The sequence below is a fragment of the Ursus americanus genome, chromosome X (genome assembly GCF_024610735.1).
Source record: "Ursus americanus isolate L20-20 chromosome X, mUrsAme1.1.p, whole genome shotgun sequence".
In the NCBI taxonomy this organism is placed as follows: Eukaryota; Metazoa; Chordata; class Mammalia; order Carnivora; family Ursidae; genus Ursus; species Ursus americanus.
Window position 1 is genome coordinate 45,818,158 of NC_142164.1, and position 24,937 is coordinate 45,843,094.

The 24,937-nt window shown below is 38.4% G+C and overlaps 1 protein-coding gene across 4 annotated transcripts in view; it reads left to right on the forward strand.

Annotated features, from left to right (window-relative positions):
• Positions 1-24,937, forward strand: part of PCDH19 (protocadherin 19) — a 114,608-nt gene that overhangs the window by 63,648 nt on the left and 26,023 nt on the right. For 2 of the 4 annotated variants that reach the window (XM_045805137.2, XM_045805134.2), the window contains one exon: positions 7,082-7,254. In XM_045805137.2, coding sequence (XP_045661093.1) covers positions 7,082-7,254 — 173 coding nt within the window. The remainder of the gene's footprint in view (positions 1-7,081; positions 7,255-24,937) is intronic. The other 2 variants (XM_087860386.1, XM_045805136.2) reach the window with 1 other exon arrangement.

A 24,937-nucleotide genomic window follows, 5' to 3' on the forward strand; every position in this document is an offset into this window, starting at 1 on the left:
TACCAGTGGTGGCACCGTTTGGAATTTTGTTTTGAGGGATTGGGAGGAATCCATTTTGAATATTTTCTTAGTTCACAGAATAAACTCAAAAGGTAAGGAATTCAAAATTATCTGGCTGATCTGTTTTAGTAGGAAAACGACCCCTCTTTATGTGCACTGATTAACTTCGCAGCAAAATCTGCTTTATTTTCTGCTTTAGGACTGTTGTTCCAAACCTTCTGGTAAAAATTCTGGTAAAAACAGTGACTTGACTTATCTTTACAGGTCCCTTCACAGCTTTGCGTACCTGGGAATTCTAAGACCAGGTTAAACTGATAACATGAACCTGAATTTCACAGCGTGGCAGAAAGCCTTCTCCTGGGAACCCTCCCTGTCTCAGACCCGAATATACAATGCACAGGCAGACTGATGAGATGAAAACTTAATGTTCAAACATTTCATTTTGGGAATACGTGTATTTCCACAGCAGCTTTGGGACTCAATAGAAACCTCTGATTTTGATTAATTACTTTATATGTTTTTGTCTACATACAAAATGCACAGCCTGGACTTAATAGGCTTTCGGTGGAATTTCTCCCGATGTTGCCTGAAACCAAAAATAGTGACTTTTTACCAGGGTCCGCTTTGATTAAGAGGAAACATCTGAAAGCTCAGGGACACATGCATTTTTGCCAGGTTCTGTTTTTGGAACCTTGAGGGCTGTGGAAAACCACAAAGGCCTTGGAATTTACGGGATCCATTGAGTTTAGACAAAGCACAATACCTGGAAAGATACAGGAAATCTTGTGTGCTATGCTTTTCTGGGGACTAACCATTTTAAATGTAAAATGTGTGGAAAATGTTAAGAGAGAGTGGTAACACCAGGTGATAAAAACCCCGCAAACTGTGTTCAAATAGCTCACAGTGATGTTTGAAAGGGATTTCACTGTATGTGGTTTCTTGAGGATCCATTTACATGCATGGAAAAATCTCCCAGCCAGGAAATTCTGAATCTTGTTATCAGTTTTAATTTTACTATCAAGTCCTGATTCTTGTTTTTTTTTAAGATTTTATTTATTTATCTGAGAGAGAGGGAGACAGAGAGAGAGAGAGAGAGAGAGCGCGAGCGCACAAGCAAGGGGAGGGACCAAGGGAGAAGCAGAGTCCCTGCTGAACAGGGAGCCGGAAGGGAATCAGGGCTCGATCACAGGACCCGGAGTTCATGACCTGAGCCAAAGGCAGACACTTAACCAACTGAACCACCCAGTTGCCCCTCAAGCCCTGTTTCTTTGAATCCAATCTCAGGAGAATTTTGAGAACTTCTTTTCCTATCCAGTTTCTTTTCCTCTGTTCACTTCCTACTTATCGAAGGATGCTTCTTGGGCCCTTCTTTTTATCATTCTCCAGCAGTTGCTAACTGTCTTGTCCAGACAGTTTACACACAGGCTTCTTTTTCTCTCTCACATCTATTTACCTCGGGTAAACGGAGGGAAAGACAGAGAGCAAGGGGCTTCCCCCAAGCACAAATCAAGGTTGAGAAGGGTAAAGAGTGGATCTGGAAGGGAAAGGGAAGGTGGAGGCACATAATCTTTGCACCACGGAATCTGGTGTTATATTTCTGTGTTTTTGTTTGTTTTCAGAACATCACCTGCAGCCTGCAGGTGTGCCCAAAGCTTATGTCAGGATTCTAGATTAACAAGCCAAGACAGTTCAGAATTTGTTCTGGATGGGCTTCCTTCCTGCGATGTTTGTTTCCTTGGTATCTTCTCAGAGCAAGGAAAGCCAGCAGTTGCACTTTGCCCTGGTTGTAACACTCTCTTTCCTCATGCTTGGTTTCTGTGCTGCGGTCTGATATCTACGCCTGCGGTGCTTTTGGAGCAATAACAAGCAGGGCATGAGGCTGTAGCACAAAGGAAATAAAGCAGGAAATGAACAAGATAGCGAAGTGGTGTGGGAAGGAAAATGAACATTGGCTCCTAAAGCATACAGAGTGCTTTCCTTTTCCACCCACATTGTTCTGGGGTTTTGCCGCACCTGGTGTCATGCCTCGTCTATAACAAGTGCTGGTACATGTTTATTGAATGAATGGATGAAAGACAGTGAAGAAAATCTCGGCATTTTTCCAATGAGAGCGAGCACTTAACTTCCCTGTAAACCAGGAATTTCTGACCTTTGATGTGCGTTAGAGTCACCTAGGAAGATTGTTAAATGCCAAGTCTTTAGCTCCATCCCTAGAGAACCTCCAGTTTTCATAGGTTCCCAAGGTGATTGTGGTGCAGGTAGGAGATCCAGGAACCACTGTAGAATCATCCTTATATTCTCTAAATATTGTGACAATACTCTTGACTTTTACTGCCTTCTCGTTCTTACTCTTAGATGGCATTCCTTGGGTTTGTGGTGTCACCTACTACAAAGATATGACCTGTTTCCTTTCAGATTATTCTGTCTTTTAGAAAGATTTCCAATATTTGAAACGGTAAATTTGGGTTAGAATTTGAATAATGTTTATTCATGAAGGATTTTCTGAGTAACTCTTATGTTCAGAGTCTTGCTCTGGGTGTTTTCAAACAAATCTGTCCCTTTGTTGGCTACCAGCACAGTAATAGAAACATTTGCATTTACAATGCCATTGCAAAGGGTACCCCTAATTTATTGTCCCACAAAAGTTGGTTTACAAGTCTTTCATCTCCCAAGAGGTACACAGGTAATAAAGCAAGTGAAATCAGCATTTTTTATGCCTGGCATAAATTGTTATTTGTTTTGGGTGAGTAGCCATTTACCAGGCTGTTTTACAATTTGCAGCATCTTGCTCACTGGGTCTTAAACTGCCTTACCCAAATCCATTCATTAAGCCACTAAATGTCCTTACAAGATTAGAGTAAGTGGTACTTAGTTTGTCAGATGGGCAAACTGATCTTTAGGTGGGTTAACTATTCCAGGGTTTGGGGGAGGGATGTTAGACCCCTTGCATTTTTTTTTTCAGAGAATACATGACTATCATTTTTGGAGTCTTTTAAAAAATTTTTTATTAAGTTTTTAATTTTAATTCCAGTATAGTTAACATACAGTGTTATATTAGTTTCAGGGGTACAGTATAGTGATTCAACAATTCTATATATCACTCAATGCTCATCATGATAAGTGTACTCTTTTTTTTATAATTTTTATTTTGTGATAAGTGTACTCTTAATCCCCATCACCTATTTCACCCATTCCCCTACCTACGTCCCCTCTGGTAACTATCAGATTGTTCTCTGTAGCTAAGTGTCTTTTTCTTGGTTTACCTCTCTCTCCCGCTCTCTCTCTTTCTTTGTTTTGTCTCTTAAATTCCACATGTGAGTGAAATCGTATGGTGTTCATCTTTCTCTGACTGACCTGTTTCTCTTAGCATTATATTCTCTAGCTCCATCCATGTTGCAGGTGGCAAGATTTCATTCTTTTTGTGGCTGAATAATACTCCATCGTATGTATATATATATCACCTCATCTACTGATGGATGCTTAGGCTGCTTCCATAATTTGGCTATAATAAATAATGCTACAATAAACATAGGGGTGCATACAGCCTTTCAAATTGGTGTTTTTGTATTTTGGGGGTAAATACTCAGGAATGGGATTACTGGATGGTAGGTTAGTTGTATTTTTAATTTTTTGAGGAACCTCCATACTATTTTCCACAGTAGCTGAACCAGTTTGCATTCCTAACAACAGTGCATGAGGGTTCCCTTTTCTCCATATCCTCACCAACACTTGTTGTTTCTTGTGCTTTTTATTTCAGCCAAGAATACCTGACTTTTTATACTCACACTACCAGTTCCAAGCAGCTAATCCTTCACTATTTTATTATTTCTCTCATTTCTACCTAAAAAAAAATCTCTGAGGTGGTTTGTAATATTCAGATGCATATAAAAAGGGTGATCAGACTTTAAAAAATCAGATCTAAACCAATTGGGTGAAGATAAATAGTGATCCTTGGCATCCAAATCACAGCAATTAAATATTATGTTTATTGTGAAGCTTTTGAGAAGCCAAGACAAAATGGTAAGTACACCAGGGTATATAGTTCTCGTTTTTCAATAAAGGAAGGACACACATTTGACAGGAGAATTTCTTTTCCTATTCTTGAATTCTAAGAGAAATGAACATAGTGGACAGTGTCTGACTATAGTTTATGGAAGATATAAAAACATTATCTAAGTACATATTTCCTGTATCAATCCTATAAAAAGACCACACACATAATGTTTAATTATAACTCAATGAAGATGTTACCATGTGGAGTAATGATCATATTAAACATAACCATTTATTGAGCATTTGTGTCCACCCAGTACTTCATGTACAGTATCTCATTGAGCCCTCAAAATGGCCTTGTGAAGAAGGTTTTAGCAAATGCATTTTACAGACAAGGAAATTAAGGCTCAAAGACATTAGATATCAGGCCCAGGGTTCCATAGATGAAGTGGCGCAGTATGGATTGTCACTTATTTTAATGACAGTGCTCTTTCCACTACAGCCTGGAAATCTAACATGCCACAGGAATAGAGTTTGAAAGAACCTAAAGCAGTGGTTTTCAACTGAAGGTGATTTGGCAACGTATAGAGACCTTTTTGGTTATAAGTTCTGGGAAAAGCACTACTAGCATCTAATGGGTAGAGGCCAGGGATGCTGTTAAACATTCTACAATGTACAGGATGGCCTCTGACCACAAAACATTATGCAGCCCAAATGTCAATAGTGCCAAGGCTGAGAAACCTTGGTCTAAGGGATGGTTAATTGCATTGTCCTTATATTAGTCCTCAACGTATGTCTCAAGCATATTTTGGCAACTGCTGAAATGCACTCAGTGCAGGGTTGAAGTCTCTGGTTTAAAGCAACAATTTTGTGTTGTAGATTAAAGAAATTTTCAGGTGTTCCAGATGCCAGAAATACAGGTCAAAAATATAATTTTGTTTTAAAAATATATGAACCAAGCAGGTCATTTCCTTTCTTCTGAGATGCAGGAGTCCATGTGGGCAGGACCAAAATTTTTTTTTCTAAAAGACAAACTTTGAATCTGTTCAAGCTTATGGCATTAGTACTTACAGGACGCCCCAACATCTGTGCCATAAAGCTAGAAATGGCTACACAGTCTAAAGCCTGTGTTTCCAATTGGTCTTCCTGACCATAAAAGAATTTTAGGATGATTGGTTTTTTAATAGAACTGTATGCTGGTGGGTCCACAGGGCTGCGGAGCTGCATGACATAATTTGGAGGAGCTGAGTGAGTTGGCTTATTGAATGATTTTAGTTTTAATACAGGTGATGCTCTGTGATCCTTTCTGAAAATAATTAGCACACAGGTCAATGCTTTACTCTCTCCTGCTCTTCATTTTCTTATAATTATGGCTTTCCAGTTACTGCCCTTTTGATCTTTTCCTTTTCATATTCAGAGCAGCAAGCATTCTACATCTAGGTTGGTCATATGTTAAAAATCTGCGGTGATTCCTTTTGACCAATATAGAGAATGACAAGGGATCTATTGTGTCCATGGCATAGCTCTTCATCATATGTACTGAATGTTCTTATCAAAGCCTCAGAGAGCCAGGCCTGCAGATGTTCAAGGTTGAGCACACCAGATGAGTTTGCACTATCATCTCCACAGGCTCCCTTTTCAGAGGTACAGTAGGTCTGTTGGGACTTGTCCTAATTCACGAGCATGACACTCTCCCGTTGTTGAGACAACAACACATTTTCTTGAGTATGCCTTTGCTACTTCCTCACTGATTGGGGAATGGATTCTCAATTCACTAGGTGTTTCAGATTCATAGTTTATGGTCCATAGTGTTGCACATCTGCAGATGCTGTCAGGGCATACAAAGTATTAGAAATAGCAGGTGGGGCCTCTATGGATGTACCTTATGTATCATTCTCTATTTTTGTGTGAGGTTCTTGGATACTATGTTTAGTGCGTTGTATGGTGGATTGATTTAATAAATGCAAGAAAAATAGGCCCATAAACTCCTCAGCTGAAAGTTTTCATATTCTTAGCATAACTACACTCACAGTTTTATTAGATCTCACTCTCTGGTTCTCACTTTTATCTTACTGTGCCTGCACCAAGGCTTCTCTTCTCAGCTCCTGCCTCTCCCCATTTTCCTTGAATCTGTCTCTCTGACTTTCTCAGTTAAAACTGACCTGAGTTCTCTGTTCCTGATAATTCTTTCTATTTTAGTTGAAGCACCTCAATTTCTGCCACTTCAGTTTTTGCAGTTGATTAGTAGACATCGTTGGAGAAGTGTTATACATAGTGGTTAAGGTTCCAGTCACTGGAGCTAGACTGCCTGGGTTTGGTCTTAGATCTGCTACATTTTCATCAGCTGTATGACCTTGGGCAAGGTATTTAACTTCCATGTGCTTCTGTTTTTTTCATCTGTAAATGGGAATATTAATGGTACCTTCCTCTTATATAGATGTGGTGACTAAAAATGTTAATTCATGTCAAGCACTTAGAATAGTGCCTTATGTATAGTAATTGCTCAGTAAACATTAGCTACTATTTTACCTTGGTTATATAAAAAGAGAAAACCTTCTGAAATGCAGGTGGTTGTTTCAGATTTGTACCTTCTTCTACCTTCCTATAGTAGATAAGTGAGTGAAAGTATTAGCTACATCAGCATCCAATAGTGGGAACCTCTCTGCAGTGTTAAGTTCCATTATCTTTATTTTTTAAAGATTTATTTATTTATTGAATCATGGAACTTTACATCAAAAACTAGGGATGTACTGTATGGTGACTAACATAATATAATAATTTTTTTAAAAAGATTATTTATTTATTTGAGAGAGCCCACTGAGCATGGAGCCCAGCGTGATGCAGGGCTCGATCTCACAGCCCATGAGATCATGACCTGAGCCAAAATCATAAGTTGGACAGTCAACCAACTGAGGCACCCAAGTGTTCCAAGTTCCATTATCTTTAAACAGAAATTCCTCTTCTTTCTACTCTTTTGGACAATCCAGTCACTGTTGGCCTCACCACAGAGCTGACATCATCCTGGCTCTGAAAGATTTTAAAAATCAGATTATCACAGTTGTAAATGATCATTCTTTCTTCAACCCAGCAGCTCTACCTTCAAGGACTTAGAGGGCAACAGCCTGAAGGATAGTGGTCATGAAGAGAGCGACCAGACTGACAGTGAGCATGATGTCCAGCGGAGCCTGTATTGTGATACTGCTGTCAACGATGTGCTGAACACCAGTGTGACCTCCATGGGATCGCAGATGCCTGACCATGGTAAGGGCTGGATGGGTGTAAATTGCAGCCATAGATCCCACAGAACCAGAATATTCGTAGGTACATTGTACTACTTTACTGTAATGTGTGTGTTGTCGATGTGTGCACTGTGCTCATGCCTGAATTGCATCTACAGAGTTGTGAGATGTCCAGACAGCAGACCAGATTCTTCTTTATCCTCCCTGAGTGGATCCCCTAAGTTTGTATAATGTTCAGGCATTTTAAAAGCTGACTACATATACATATCGCATACATTCTCTTCAATAATAACTGCACTGAGCACATAGAAAATGAGCAGATGCCTTCTCACCAGGAATAAATGCCTCTTTTTGCTTTAGTACATGACATTTAACTGATCAGTCGAGTTGCACAGAACATAGCACTAATGAGACCAAAGGGGCAGGTTTTATTTCCAGATCAGGCTGGTTAACTTTACCTAGAGAGAGACTCTGTTCTCCGACAACAGATTGTATACCCTTTACTGAAGAAAGTACCGAACTTCACATTTTGTCTATAGGGCTGCTCTCCCAAATCCCTCTAGCTACCACACAGATGCGTGCCATTGGTCATAGGAGAGACCAGCGTAAGAAAATGTGGCCGACTCCAAGTCAGTCTGTGCATATGAAAAAACACCTCAAAGCAAATCTCAGGAATGGCATTCTCATATATGAAGAAGAGTTATTTTTGTGAATGCAGCCACACATGCTTTAGCAAGAGGAGCTATTTAAAACTGTGCTAGGCATAAACCAGGGTATAAAAACATTAGCAGAGTTCAGCTAAGGCAGAATGTTCAGATGGACTTGGGCACAAATGTCATTTTCAATGTTTTACTGATGCAAACATGCTAGGAAAACAGCCTGTCTTTTTCAATTAAGAACTATGAATTCAGCTTGGTGTTTAGGCTCAGTGAAGCTTCAGAATGCTTGGCTATGTCTTGAGAGAAGCTAGACGCAAGCTCAGCTGGAAGCCCCACTGCTAAAAGACTTAAAGATGAGAAAACAAAATATGGTGATTATGTGCTGGTCTTCAGCTGTTTCATTTCACTGTAAACATCATTAAATGCTTTTGTTTTGGTCTTATAAATGAATCCAAAGGAAAAAATTGCACAATTCAAAACAGGAAATGTTTTTCATACAAAAAAAAGTTTGTCACTGTAGATTCTGTTAAACCGTCTCTTCCATCCCCTCCCCAGCCGGCTCAAGTGTCAAAGTCTATAATATATAGAGGTCACTACTGATTGTGCACTGCTGTCTTCCCTAATTGGCGAGTGGTGACATATGCAGAGATAATACACTTTCTGGGCAACCTTACTAAGACTAAAGATGAGAAAACTAAACATTTATATAACTGAAACAGAGACTGTTTAATTCTCAGGGGATTAGTAGTGTGTCACTGGGTACAGACTGGTATGTGTCATTTACGAGCCTTGTATCTCAAAAAAGTGCCTTTTCATTTATACCAGAAAGGGTTTTAGTTAGATGCTTTTTGAAATAAAGTGAATCCAGAGAAGGAAATGGTCATAATTGATTCTCACTTTATGCCTGGCTAGAACAACTCTGTTTTAATTTTTTGTCACATTTTTCTAGGAAAACAATATCAGTGGACTATGCTTAATTTTTCTGAGGGAGTATTTCTTACAAACGGGATGTATTGTGTGTGTGTATATATATATATACACACACATATATATATACACCATGTCGATCGTATCATAATGAGAGTATCCTAAAGCAAAGATGTGGCATTATTCCAAGACTCTCCTACATATAGGATGATGATTACACACGTGTGTGTACACACAGACACGTTTTTCCGCTCCATTTTGGCAACACTTCATATTTTTTCCTCAATATTCAATTTGCGTGTATATGTCTTAATTTTTTCCATCATTCCAGCAGTGGCTAAATCTTAAGCCAACCCTTGAGTTTGCTTTTTTCAATTTGGTTGAGTCATTAAACTTTAGGTACAGATGGAATTCCGGTCTTGCTTATATCTCAGGCTCTACCTTATGAGTTGCCAGTACTTATGAGCTTTCCATGATAGTACTTAATTGTTATATCCCAAATCGACTCTAGGCTGGGCACATAAATTGTATCACCTCAGTTATTGCTACCTCAAACAACATCAACAATTTCAACAATTAACATTTTATAGCATTTTACTATCTCAAACCTGGATTCATATAATATTTCTCATTTTATCCTGAGGCAGTGTAGTTGAAAGGCAATCACTGAGGAAATTTACCATGTATGCCTGATCTTGGAACCATTCTAACTAGAATAGTTCTAGGTATATTAATTCCAGGGCAATATGGTATTGTTGCTTCTGACCAATTTAGAAAGGTCATGAGGGAAAATGGACTCAGACCTGCACGAAAGTCTCAAAGTTTCCTTGAGAAAAAAATAAAAAGTCTCAGCTCTCTTTGGTTCATTGATACCATGATGGGCATCTCAAACCCAAGTGCCCTAAAATCCTGGTGGTTCCAGGGCTGGACAGTTTTTGAGTTTTGAGTGGATGTCTCTGGAGAAGAATAAGGGTTGTAAAGACCTTGTCAGACTAACTCTGATTCTGATAATATTTCTTCTGGTCCTGTCAGAACCACTACAAAGTTGGGTCAAATATACCCAGTAGAATGTACCTTACACCTTTTTTTGACTCACCTTGGATTTCATGTCTGTGGTTTTCTGTGTTTTCTAATTTGGATATTAGCACAGCATTTTTCTTTGTACATATAGGGACACATGATTGATAGGGCGTGTCAGGATTTTCAAAAGAAAGATAATTTTATGCATGTTAATTTTTTCCTTGAGCAGGAATGGGTTGTTCAGGGAGCTATTATTGTGTTGGCAGCATTTGAGGAAAAGGTACAAATTGTATTTGCTCCCCACTTCCCAGATACCTGGGCCCTGTGCTTCTTCACACTGCCAAAATTTCTTTGGGTTTTGTTCTTATAACTGCTATAGCAGAAGAATGCTTAGTGTGAATGTCAAAGGTGCTTCATGGCTTTCAGAGTAAAGGCCCAAATCCCTTAATTTTCAGCAACCCATCCCTGAAAACAGTCCTCTAGGGATGGAACCCAGAATCAGTATATTCAACCAAAGAAGGAGAATGTCTGGAAGGCTTTTGCACCCAAAGGGCAAAGCCAGGGGTTTAGCCACTTGAGTTTGGATTGTTTTGACTACCCCAACCTAATACATCCATGAGCTGGGTCAGGGTGGAGATAAGAAGGAATGACCGGAATCTCTGCTTTCCAGATTGTTATTAATCCTGGTATCGCTCTCAACTTGCCTAAGACCAGGTCATTTGGTTGATGAACCAGCTGAGCTGAATTTCCTTATTGACAGGTGACTGAATTACAAATTCATTTATCATCTGAGTGCCCTTGAATTAATATGTCTCAGCTTATCCCCAGTAATTCAGCTCTTAGTGTCATGGCTTCCCAGAAAAGAAGGTGATGGAGAATTCTTTACCCTATACTTTCTACTCACTTATAGCACTTTTTGGAATGCTATCTCTCTCTCTGCAGCTCTCAGAGTGCCTCGAGAACAAGTAAGTGTTGCCATTCAGCATATTTTACCACCTGCTTTGGTTCTTCTGAGGTGATTTGGTGCTGAGTTTGGGAGTCACAATCAAATCTTTTAATCAATGCCTTCTCTTCCTGAATTTGACCAACTTCTGGCAATCAATAATAACTGCACTGAGCACATAGAAAATGAGCAGATGCCTTCTCACCAGGAATAAATGCCTCTTTTTGCTTTAGTACATGACATTTAACTGATCAGTCGAGTTGCACAGAACATAGCACTAATGAGACCAAAGGGGCGGGTTTTATTTCCAGATCAGGCTGGTTAATCAATGCCTTCTCTTCCTGAATTTGACCAACTTCTGGCAAGGCCAACAATTTTGCCTTATGCAATTGTAGCAGACAGTCTCCAAGAAGAGTTACTGACCATTAGACAGGTCAGAGGTGACAGAGGTTCATGGGTTTGTTTCACAATTAGGAATATCACTGGGTTTGAATCTCTTCCTTTCAGAGTTATTTCTGGTTTGAGTAGTGCTGGGGTTAATAGGCTTCTGTCTCTTCCATGCTTCTTTGCATGACCATTTGTGATGACTTGGATATACCATTATGTTTATTTAAATATGTAGTCGTTTTGGGAATCATGTCCTAGAACTATACATACTAGTCCCAAGCTCAACTAATTTGTTTCAAATCATACTCATTGTCTCTTACTTTATGATTTAAATTATTAATTATGAATTCATCAATTGAAAAGATGACTCTAATTGCTCTAATGTCGACCTAGTTTGGAGTTCACTACAACACTGAATTGGTTTGCCTCCCATGCTAATCGATACCACATGGAAGCAACATACAGAAACTCATAATAACATCTATCTGCTTTTGTATCCAAATGCATCCAAATGCAATGTAATGATCGCTTTATTTCTGAAAGTATAAATCCTTCTGCATGTTACTAAACTTGTTTATTTGGTGGTTCATCACCTGAATATCTTTTTTTTAAATTTTTGTTTTTATAATAATTTTTTATTATGTTACATTAGTCACTATACAGTACATCCCAAGTTTTTGATGTAAAGTTCCATGATTCATTACTTGCGTATAACACCCAGTGCACCATGTAGTATGTGCCCTCCTTACTACCCATCACCAGCCTATCCCAATCCCCCACCACCCTCCCCTCTAAAGCCCTCAGTTTGTTTCCCAGAGTCCATAGTCTCTCATGCTTCGTTCCCCCTTCTGTTTACCCCCCCTTCCTTCTTCCCTTTCTTCTCCTACTGATCTTCCTACTTCTTATACTTCCTACTTCCATAAATGAGTGAAACCATATGATAATTGTCTTTCTCTGAATATCATTTAACACGTTTGTTGTGTAAAACAAGGATCGAAGGAACTTGATCTGTGCCTAATTCAACCGCTATTACAAATTAGCCATGAAAATGTTCTGTAGGTTTCACACTACGCATATTCTAGTTCCAATCACAGGTGTATTAAGACGTTTACACTTCCAACACCCTACCAGCAATGTGTAATTTTATTTCCTCTGCCCTTTTAATGAAATTATGATTTAGTGACTGAACATCCTTTGCTTATCCTCTTACCTATCCCCCTGACTCACCTCTCACCTCACTAAATTTCCAAACACTCATTTCAATTAGTCTCTTGGCAAAATAGGGAGTTCTCAATGGAGAATATTTTGTGACATTGCAAAGCAGTGTGCTGCTGGGCTCCAGAAATGGTAGCATGGACCAGATGTTCATAGAGTAATTGAAAATTCCATTTTATCAGAATAGCATTTGCTGTCAAAAAGTTTTATCTTTACTTCAACAAAGAGGTTGATTAGATCCCCCTGGACCTGAATTAGCATCTTTGAAACTAGATATACTGTTTTGCAATTCATGTGGTTAGTTCTCCCTTGGTTTTGCTCATATAGAATTTTTTAAAAATGTCTTCCTCCTCATGCATATATATATACAAGGTAAAATGTTTAATTATTTGAACAATGGAATGTGTATGTATATAGTGAATCTATATGTGTGACTTTCAGCTGTTTTTATCTATCTCAGGTATACAGTATTCTAATGAGAGGTAGGAACAATCCATGAGTAGATACATATCTTTCGCCCATTCACTCAGCAATATTCTTGAGTGCCCACTGTGTGCCTGTCTCTGGGAATTGAATGTGTCAATTACTGCTATTATTGACTGTGAAAGTTCTCATCTCTTTAGCTTTGCTTATATCTGGTGTTTGCTGAATTGACCAAGGTCAGCTCAATGATGAAATGAATAACTCTTTATGATTTTAGAAATCATTATAAGAATAGAGCCTGGTACTATTAGAAACCTTGTTAATGTGTCAACAAAGGGAAAGAAACAATAAAAAGAGACTATTACAATCAAGATCTTATTTTTAATAAGAATATCATGGAAGACTCTTCCTTGATGTCCTCATTTGAACAATGTCACAGAGGTGAGCATTTTCTTTCCAAATCTATCTGCTCTGAGGCTGAACTTCTTGCTTACTTTTAGTTAACTTCATTATAAGATGATAGGTTTAATCTCTGATATGCTTAGTTACCTTGCTGGTTTAGAGGCACTCAGTGGTACTCAATGCCCTGTCTCCCTTTTTCTCTGATGTCCAGGAACTTTTATCCATTAGTCTCACCAGTGGCGGGGCAGGTGGGAATAGAGAGACAGGTGAATGCTTTTGCTCATTTCAACTACATTGCTGCACCAGATAATTGGACTCCTTTCAAAGCATTATTTACATTTTATTGGCAAGACAGTTGCTGGAATAAAAAGTTGTCCTTAACTAATGGAAACATCCATGCTGTTAACAGTTGTTTGCTAGCATTATTTTGGCATGGGCCTTTTGGTCAGAGAATTCTTTTAGAACAGTTCTCTTCATCTGCTTTGAAGTAGAAACACTATGTCCCCCACTTTTTTAAAAAAATAAAATGTTTTCCTGATCCACTTGGAACTTTTAGTTGTCTCATATTCAATGTCTATTTTAAATTTTATTATTAATAACTACCTGTGAAAAAGGATTCATTACTCATCAAGAAAATAAATGTCAGGGGCTTTCTTGACTGGTTGACACTAAGAATTTCTGTATTTTTAAGCACTTAGAAAGTATTGGAGGATGGAAATTATATTAAGGGAGCACACTGGACAATTAAGAATTTTATTCTCTAGGAGTTTATGGCCCAGTAGCACAAATAGTCCAGTATGGAATAGACTGAATAAGATCAGTGAAGAAATTAATTAAGATTATTTGAGCTGGAAAGCAAAATACATTTCAAAGGACACTTTGGTGTAATGGGATCCCTTTGGAGGAATAGTGGAAGCCAGGCCCCAATATAGTAGGCTAGATAAAATTATGCTCTGTTTGGGTGATTTGCTAGGTGAGCGTTTTCCAATTGCTCTATGATAAAGCAAGTTCCATAGGCCCTGATAAGTAGGGACACTGCCAGTAGGATAGCAGATGAGAAGCAAATCAAGTTGTTTTATATCATATGGGTTGCTTTGCATACTCAAGAAAGTTCATTGAAATGTCAAGATCATCATCTTCTTTGGGTCTTTCTATCTATTTAATGATGTATCTGTCCTATCATAAGATGGTTAAGAACCAAAAACTCCCTCACGATGGGTAAACATAAATCTAAATTTGTCATTTAAGTATTTATGAAGTTGTTTTTCTGTTCGTTTTCCCTTAACCCCTTTATTATGAAATAAATATGGGGAATCAAGTCCAGTCATAATTTAAAAAGCAATTTCAAGAATACCAAAATCACGTGTTATTTCTTTATCGTATGGACAAAATACTTGAGAGATGGTTTTCCTATTTTATAGATGCTTTTTGTCATCCAGAGTTTTGTCTTAGCCCCAGGTATTTTTGGTCTCTGTCTTTACCAGATAGGTGACTGCATTTACTTTGGGCCAAGGAAAGGCAATTTCACACATCTACTTTGGAATTGTGGCTTTTTGACAAGCAAGTCTTTTCCATTTTTTTCCCCTACATGGCTTATCCCCAACAAATCCCCAAATGTGGAAAAATCAGGAGCTCCAGACTGGAAAATGTTTGAGCTGGCCCTTAGAGCCATCATTAAAGTTGCTTTTTAGAGACTTACACACAGCTCAAGGTAGGCAGACAAAGCCGATTCTTTTGCAACTGGGCAGAATGGAGTCCCATAAACCAATTATTCTGCCATGTAGAGAGAGAACAAAAGCAGTTATCCATAGCTTGGGCTAAAGAGATTATCAATGAGATACCAGTCTCTAGAATTGTTTTGGAGCAAATCCTTTGGGGCTGGACATTTGTGTGCAGGTGGCAGAGCCAGGAGGGTGTTGTGGGATTTTAGGTTTTATGGTGAACCTTGAACTTCTTCACTCAAAAACGTGCAGGTGTAAGATCTATTCTGTCATTGGAGGAATTTGCGAGATGGTGTGTCACAGAGGTAATTTGAAAGGTACTGAATCCAGAAGCGGCCAAAGGAGTTTATAAGAAAACAAGCTCTTTGTGGCTGAATTTATTCAAAGTTTTGTCCCATTGAGGTAGCCTCATGAGAGGCATTTTGTCTTTTGAGGGATCCTGGTAATCAGAAATAGTAGTTCTACTCCATTATTCTTTGCAATATTATAGACAACAAACTTGCAAGCTGTTAAATCTGAAATAATAAATGATACCATTTTATCATGTTAGTTCTTTTATTTATTTTTATTTATTTGAGAGAGAGAGTACTTACGTGAGTGGGGGGAGGGGCGGAGAGAGAGAAGAGAGAATTTCAAGCAGGCTTCCCACTGAGCACATAGCCAGATGCTGGCTTGATGTGGGGCTCCATGCAAGGCTTGATCTCACAACCCCGAGATCATGAACAGAACCAAAATCAAGAGTCGGTCACTTAACCTACTAAGCCACCCAGGTGCCCCATAAGAGTTCTTTTAAACCTTAGTAATAGCCACTTTAATGGCAAATGATGCGCTTTAGGTTCCTGTTTTAGTTTAACAAAAAGATTTTCAGTTTGGTGTAAGTTAGAACCTTAAAAACACATTCATCTTCTCCTCTGCCAGTTAGCTAAGCCGTAGGTTCTTTCTAGTTCGTGGTCTAGTACGTAGTGGTGCAGGAGTGCAACTGTAACCTGCTTTAAATAAAAACAACTTATTATGTTGTCATTTTAAATAGATACCTGTAAACAAACACTGCTGTAATCACCTGGAGAAACTTGGTAGCCTTAGTTGATTGCAGCAAGGCAGCTTTCCAGCCATGAGTTTGCAAATTTAAAGCCAGTGCCAGAGATGTTTTCCAATTTGTATGAGTCCACTTTCTTCACCTCTTAGCTCATATAGTCTCTCCTTTTCTATCCTTAGCTTGCATAATAATAGATGTTTGACCACTTGCTTTCTTCCCTCATCTTCTACCAGGTATGGAGTTTCCAACCTATGTGAACAATAGGATCTTCCCTCTTTTAATACATGGGTAAGAGGGAAAAGAGGAATAGCATAGGTTCCAAGATATTTAGACTGGTCAAACTGTTCCAAGGCAACACCATCTGCTGTTTTTAATCATTAAAGAGGCTGTCAGTTGTTCTGATCTGAGCATCCAAAAGAATGCTTTTGATTTTAATTTAGTTTAAAAATCAGCTTATTGAAAAAGAAATGCCTCCAGCATTTCTTCCAACTCTGAAGTCAGGTTGCCCACTGTTGACAAGTCAGATGCAGATGTTGACCCATCATTCATATGCAAATGTATACCGGTTTAAACTTGGGGAACTATTATTTTTATTATCAGTAGCTAGAAAATTTAGTCCTTTTATTTTATCATTTTTTAGTTTTTATTTTAATTCCAGTAGTTAACATATGGTATTATATTAGGTTTCAGGTGTACAATATAGTAATTCAACAGTTCCATACATCACCCTGTACTCATCAGGACGGTGCACTCCTTAATTTCCATCACCTATTTAACCCATTCCCCCACCTGCCGCCCCTCTCCTAACCATTAGATTGTTCTCTATAATTAAAATTCTGTCTCTTTCTTTGACTCTCTCTCCCATTATTTTCCTTTGCTTGTTTGTTTTGTTTCTTAAATTCCACATATGAGTGACATCTATGATATTTATCTTTCTCTGTCTGACTTACTTTGCTTAGCATAATACTCTCCAGCTCCATCCATATTGTTGCAAATGACAAGATTCCGTTCTTTTTTATGGCTGAATAATATTCCATTATATATATATATATATATATACACACACACACACACACACACACACACACACACACACTTGGGCTTCTTCCATATCTTAGCTATTGTAAGTAATGCTGCTATAAACACAGGGGTGCATGTATCCCTGTGAATTAGTATTTTTGCATTCTTTGGGTGAATACCTAGTAGTGAAGTTGCTAGATTATAAGGTAGTTTTGTTTTTAAATTTTTGAGGACCCTCCATACTGTTTTCCAGAGTGGCTGCATCAGTTTGCATTCCCACCAATGGTGCAAGACTGATCCTTTTTCTCTACATCCTTGCCAACACCTGTTGTTTCTTGTGTTTTTGATTTTAGCCATTCTGACAGGTGGCCATCTGGATGTCTTCTTTGGAGAAATGTCTGTTCATATCGTCTGCCCATTTTTAATTGGGATTTTGGGGTGTTGAGATTTGTAAGTTTGAGAGAGAGAGAGAGAGAGAGAGAGAGCACGGGGACAGGGACAGAGGAAGAGGGAGAGAGAATCTTAAGCAGACTTTGGCTGAGTGTGGAGCCCAATGCGGGGCTCGATCTCACGACCTTGAGACCTGAGCAGAAACCAAGAGTCTGACGCTGAACACGCTGTACCACCCAGGTGCCCCTCACATTTAGGTCTTTAATCCATTTTGAATTTATTTTTGTGTACAGTATGAGAAAGTGGTCCAGTTTTCCTAACACCATTTGTTGAAGAGACTGGCTTTTTCTCACTGGATATTCTTTCCTACTTTGATGAAGATTAATTGACCATATAATTGTGGAGTTATTTCTGGATTTTCTATTTTTTTATTTAAATTCAGTTAGCCATCATTAGTTTCAGATGTAGAGTTTAGTAATTCATCAGGTGCCTATAACACCCAGTGCTCATCACATCATGTGCCCTCCTTAATGCCCATCACCCAGTTACCCCATCCGCCCACCTACCTTCCCTCCAGCAACCCTCAGTTTGTTTCCTATAGTTAAGAGTCTTCTGGATTTTCTATTCTGTTCTGTTGAACTATGTGTCTGTTTTTGTGCCAGTACCATACTGTTTTGATTACTGCAGCTTAGTAATAAAACTTTAGGTCTGGAATTGTGATGCCTCCAGCCTTGTTCTTCATTCTCAAGATTGCTTTGGCTATGCAGGGTCTTTTGTGGTTCCACACAAATTTTGGGATTGTTTGTTCTAGTTCTGTAAAAAGTGCTGTTGGTATTTTTGGTAGGAATTATATTAAATGTGTAGATTGCTTTGGGCAGTATAGACATTTTAACAATATTTTTCTTCCAATCCATGGACATGGAATGTCTTTCCATTTCTTTGTGTCATCTTTGATTTCTTTTATCAATGTTTCATAGTTTTCAGAGTACAGGTCTTTCACCTCTTTGGTTAGATTTATTCCTAGGTGTCTTATTAATTTGGTGCAATTGTAAATGGGATTGTTTTAATTTCTCATTCTGCTGCTTCATTATTGGTATATAGAAATGCTATAGATTTCTGTACATTGATTTTGTATCCTGTGACTTTACTGCATTTGTTGATCAGTTCTAGCAGTTTTTTGGTGGTCTTTTGGGTTTTCTATATATAGTATTATGTCATCTGCAAATAGTGAAAATTTTACTTCTTCATTGCTGATTTGGATGTCTTTTATTTTATTCTACTTTATTTTTTTTGTTGTCTGAGTGCTGTGGAAGGACTTCCAGTACTATGTTGAATAAAAGTGGTGAGAGTGGACATCCTTGTTTTGGTTCTGACCTTAGGGGGGAAACTGTTTTTTCCCATTAAGGATGATGTTAGCTGTGGGTTTTTAATGTAAGGCCTTTAATATGTTGAGGTGTGTTCCCTCTAAACCTATTCTGCTGAGGGTTTTTATCATGAATTGATGTTGTACTTTGTCAAATGTTTTTTCTGCATATATTGATATGATCATATGGTTCTTATCCTTTCTCTTATTGAGGTGTTGTATCATATTGATTGATTTGTGAATATTGAACCACCCTTGCATCCCAGGAATAAATCCCACTTGATCATGGTGTATGATTTTTTTTAATGTATTGTTGAATTCAATTTGCTAGTATTTTTTGAGGATTTTTACATCTATGTTCATCAGAGATTTTGGCCTGTAGTTCTTTTTTTTAGTGGTGTCTTTATCTGGTTTTGGCATCAGGGTAATGCTGGCCTTCTAGAAAGAATTTGAAAGTTTTCCTTCCTTTTCTATTTTTTGAAATAGGCTTAGAAGAATAGGTATTGACTCTTCTTTAAATATTTGGTAGATGGGGGATTAGGATAGGCTGGTGATGGGTATTAAGGAGGGCACATATTACATGGTGCACTGGGTGTTATATGCAAATAATGAATCTTGGAACATTGCATCAACAACTGGGGATGTACTGTATGGTGACTAATATAACAAAATAAAAATTATTTAAAAAATTAAAAAAAATAAATTTAAATAATAGATGTTTAGTAGAAATCACCTGAGAAGGCTTCACCTGTGAAGCTATATGGTCATGCACTTTTGTTTGTTGGGAGATTTTTGATTACTGACTTAGTTTCTTTGCTGGGTATCAGTCTTTTAAATTTTTTAAAAATTTCCTCCTGTTTCAGTTTTGGTAGTTTATATCTTTCTAGGTATTTATCCATTTCTTCTAGATTGTCCAATTTGTTGGCATCTAGTTTTTCATAATATTCTCTTGTGGTTGTTTTTATTTCTGTGGTGTTGGTTGTTATTTCTCCTCTCTCGTTTGTGATTTTATTTTTTTGAGTCCTTTCACTTTTTTTCTGGATAGTGGTTTATCAATTTTATTTATGTTTTCAAAGATCCATCTCCTTGATCTGTTCTATTGTTTTTTTAGATTCTTTTTAAAAAAGATTTATTTATTTATTTTTGAGAGAGAGAGACAGAGAGGGTGGATGGAAGAACAGAGGGAAAGGGAGATGGAGAGAATCTCAAGCAGACTTCCTGCTGATCACGGAGCCCAATGCAGGGCTTGATCTCATGACCCTGAGATCATGACCTGAGCTGAAATCAAGAGTTGGATGCTTCACCAACTGAGCCACCCAGGTGCCCCATGTTTTTTTAGATTCTATATCATTTATTTCTGCTCTAATTCTTATTATTTCTTTCCTTCTGCTTGTTTTCGGTTTCATTTGTTGTTCTTTTCCTAGCTCCTTTAGGTGAAAGGTTAGGTTGTTTATTTGAAATTTTTCTTGAGTTAGGCCTTTATTGCTATAAACTTCCCCCTTAAACTGCTTTTCCCGTGTCCCAGAGGTTTTGGATTGTTGTGTTTTCATTTTCGTTTCCATGAACTTTTTAATTTCTTCTTCGATTTCCTGTTTGACCCATTCATTGTTTAGTAGCATGTTGTTTAACCTCCATGTATTTGTGGTGTTTACAGATTTTTTCTTGTGTTGACCTGTAGTTTTATCATGTTGTGGTCAGAAAGTATGCATGGCATGATTTTGATTTTCTTGAATTTGTTGAGGTTTGTTTTGTGGGCTAATATGTAATCTATTTTAAAGAATGTTCCACGTGCACTTGAAAAGAATGTGTATTCTGCCATTTTAGGATGCAGTGTTCTGAATATATATGTTAAATCCATGTGTTCCAGTGTGTCATTCAAAGCCATTGTTTCCTTGTTGATGTTGTGTTTAGATAATCTGTCCATTGATTTTAGTGGGGTGTTAAAGTCCCCTAGTATTATTGCGTTATTATCAATTAGTTTCTTTATATTTGTTATTAACTGTTTTATGTATTTAGATGCTCCTATGTTGGGTGCATAAATATTTACAATTGTTATATCTTCTTGTTGGATTGTTCCCTTTGTTATTATGCTGTGTTCTTTGTCTCTTGTTACAGTCTTTGTTTAATGTCCATTTTGCTAGTTATAAGTATTGCTATTCCAGCTTTCTTTTCACATCCATTTGCATGTTAAATGTTTCTCCATCCCATCACTTTTAATCTGCAGGTATCTTTAGATCTAAAATGGCTCTCTTGTAGGCAGCATATAGAGGGTCTTGTTTTTTTTTTTTCCTTAATCCATTCTGACACCCTGTGTCTTTTTTTTCTTTCTCCAAATTTTTATTTAAATTTAGTTAACATAGAGTGTAATATTAGTTTCAGGAGTAGAATTTAGTGATTCATTAGTTATATACAACACCCAGTGCACATCACAAGTGCCCTGCTTAAGACCCATCACTTATTTAACCCATCCCCTTGCTCACCTCCCCTCCAGTAACCCTCAGTTCATTCTCCATAGTTAAGAGTATATTTCTTGGTTTGCCTTTCTTTTTTTCCCCTATGTTCATTTGTTTTGTTTTTTAATTCCACATATGAGTGAAGTGATATGCTATCTGTCTCTCTGGCTGAGTTATTTTGCTTAGCATAATACTTTCTAGCTCCATCTATGTTGTTGCAAATGACAAAATTTCATTCTTTTTTATGGGTGAGTAATATTCCATTGTCTTTTGATTGGAGCATTTAGTCCATTTACAATCAAAGTAATCATTGATAGATATGTATTTATTGCTATTTTATTACTTGTTTTGAGGTTGTTTCTGAAGATTTTCTCTGATTCTTTACTCTCTTTAATGTTTTGCTGATTTTATTTAGTTATATATTTGGATTTCTTTCTCTTTATTCTTTGCGTATTTGTTAGTGATTTTTGATATATGGTTACCATGAGGTTTGCATATAACCTCTTCTCATATAATAATCTTTATTAAGTTTATGGTCATTTAAGTTTGAACCCATTCTTTTCTCTTCTCCTCCCCACATTTTAGGTATATGTTATTATATTTTATATCCTTTTTTGTGAGTTCCTTGACAGACTTTTTACAGGATTATTCATTTTCACTGTGTGTTTCCTACCTGTATACTGTCACTTTTGGTCTCTCCTTTGCACTCAACATGTCCCTTTTAATGTTTCTTGCAAAGCTGGTTTAGTGGTCATGAACTCCTTTAGTTTTTGTTTGTCTGGGAAACTGTTTATCTCTCCTTCTATTCTGAATGATAGCCTTGTTTGATAGGGTATTCTTGGCTGAAGATTTTTCCCATTCAGCACTTTGAGTATATCATGCCATTCCCTTCTGGCTAACAAAGTTTCTATTGAAAAACCTCCTAGCTTTATGGGTTTTCCTTTGTAAGTTAAAGACTTTTTTTGTCTTGCTGCTTTTAGAATTTTTTCTTTATCACTATATTTGCAAAATTAATTACATTATGTCCTGGTGTCAGTCTTCTTTTATTGACTCTGGTGGTGGTTGTCTGTGCCTCCTGGATCGGGATATCTGTTTCCTTCCCCAGATTAGGGAAGTTTTCAGTTATTATCTCTTCAAATAAATTTTCTGTCCCCCTTTCTCTCTCTTCTTCTTCTGGGACTTCTATAATATGAATGTTATTATGTTTGATGGAGTCACTGAGTTCCCTAAGTATATTCTTGTCTTGCATAATTCTTTTTCCTTTCTTTTGTTCAGAGTGATTACTTTCTATTACTCTGTCTTCTAGATCCCTAATTTATTCCTCTGCTTCTTCCATCCTGCTGGTCATTCCATCAAGTATGTTTCTCCTTTCATTTATTGTACCTTTATCTCTACTATGTTATTCGTTATCTCTATGTTCAGGGTCTTACTCATGTCCTCCACTCTTTTCTGAATTCCAGTGAGTATCCTTATTTCATTGCTTTTTAATTCTCTATCATGCACGTTACTTATATTTGTTTCACTTAGATTTCTGGCTGTCGCCTTGTCCTCTTCATTCATTTGGGATAAATTTCTCTATCTCCTCATTTTCTCTGCCTCCCTCTATTTCTCTGTGTTAAGAAAGTCATCTGGGTCTTCTGCTCTTGAAAGTAGTGACTTTATGAAGAGGTCCTGGAATGCCTGCAGTGCAGTGTCCCTTGTCCACCAGAACCTGGTACTTCAGGAGAGTGTCTTATGTGTGTTGATTATTCTCTGCCGTTGTATTTGAGTCACTTTGCATTTCCATGTAGTCACCTGCGCCTATTCTCTGCCTGTTGTGGTGTGGACTTGCTCTCTGTGGTGTTAGTGGGACCCAAGCAGGCCAGCTCCGGTGGGGCATGCCTGCCAGGAAACTTGGGAACAGAGCGGTGGTGTTAGAGAAATGTGCTCTGGGTCAGTAGTCATCTGCCAGATCCTCTGAAGTGCTCTGGTGGCTGGGGGCTAGGTGCCAGGGAAGCCAGGGGTATGAGGCTAGGTGCAGTGTGCAACACTGGCTGGGGACATGCTGCTGAGCACAGGGTGATGGTTTGGCCTGGTGCAGTGGCTGGGGTGGGTGTGGAGCATGGCTGCAGCTGTATATCTGGTGGCTATGCCCGACGTGTGAATATGGCCTGGGACGCCTGACTTGGAATGGTGCAAGACACCTATGGATACCTGGCTGGGAGTGGCATGAGGCAGCTGCTGGGGTATGTGGCTGGGTGAGATACACAAGGGTGTCTTGGGTACACAGCTAGGTGTGGCACTGTGGATGTGCATGGTACTTGGTGGCAGCTGTGCACCAGGCAGCTGGTGAGGTGCATGCTTACCTTTAACAAAATTTGCCCTGACTCCAGGGCTGAGGTCAGCAGGCTTGGAGTAGACAAGTCCTCAGGAGAACTTGTGCATGTGGTGCACTGCTAGATGGTTAGGTAGCACGTGTCTGTGCAGCCCTGTCTCTGGCAGGTGTCTCTGTGCTTATGCTATAGTGTGGGGAGGAAAATGGCTCCTGCTAGCTCCCTTGTTTTCGAGGTCCCCCATGTTAAGAAATCAGCATGAATAGATCTGTCTCTTGTTTGCCCTGGTGTTGTGTGAACTGCAGTTTTTGTGTTGCCCCTCTGTACTGCACAGGCTGCTGTCTCTTTAAGGGTGGTGACTGGCTATCACTGGTTCTCTGGGCTCCCCAGTGTTGAGTCAGCTGACCTTTAAAGCTCCAGGTTAGAAGCCCCACTGGTTTTACAAGCTCATGTATTGTATTCAGCCCCTCTGCTTTTTAAAGCCAAACTCTATGGGGATTAGTCTTCTCTTTGTGAACTCCCTGGTGTGAGGGCCAGTTTCTAGGCTCTTTCTGAGTGTGCAGCTCCCTCCCTCCTGTGGGCAGCCTCCCTCTGCTTTTCTGTCCTTACTAACCTTCCAGTTGCAGCTTCTTCTCTATATTTAGTTGTAGAGTGTGTTCTTCTGACAGTCTTCAGATTGCTGTCCAGTTTACTGACTTAAATGTGGGTGATATCTTGTTGAAAACATTGGATGGGGTGAGCTCAGGGTCCTCCTACTATACCATCTTCCCAAACTCTGAAAATTTAGTCCTTTTAATTCAAGGAGCCATTTTATTCCAGAGACATGCTTCATATAAATATCTGTTCCATTTATTTCTGGAAGAAAAACAGATGCACCAAAGGTTTAAAGATTTTATAAATGTCAAAATGCAAATCAATGGCAAAGTCCAGAGTAAAGACCAAAGTGCAAATTCTTTTGCTTGACTCACTGACTATCAAGCTGCACATTTTAGAAGTTGAGTGATTATCTGTGAGTAACCTATGAAATCTGGATTTTCCTACACTGGATGATTTTGCTGAATGGCAAAATGAGCATTCAGAAATACATTGTCTATGCACAACATGGATTGTTAAGACCTGGAACAAGACCTTTGTTTGTGGCAACTGTCAACTTAGAAGATATCATAATGCCTCTCAGAGCTTCGCCAAATCCTTTAAGATTTGTAATTGATGTCAACTGAAGTTGAAGGCAAAGACAAACTTCCTCCTTTGACTACCGAAAACATTACCTTACTGTTGGACCCTAGTTAGCCGTAGGATAGGTGTATTGAATCACACTAGCCTTCTGCTACCACAGCAAGTGAGCGCTTCCTGAATTCAGCTGATAATCAATCAATGCAACTAATGAGTCTGCAAACACATTGAGCTGCTGGAGCTGGCACCAAGAAACCACCA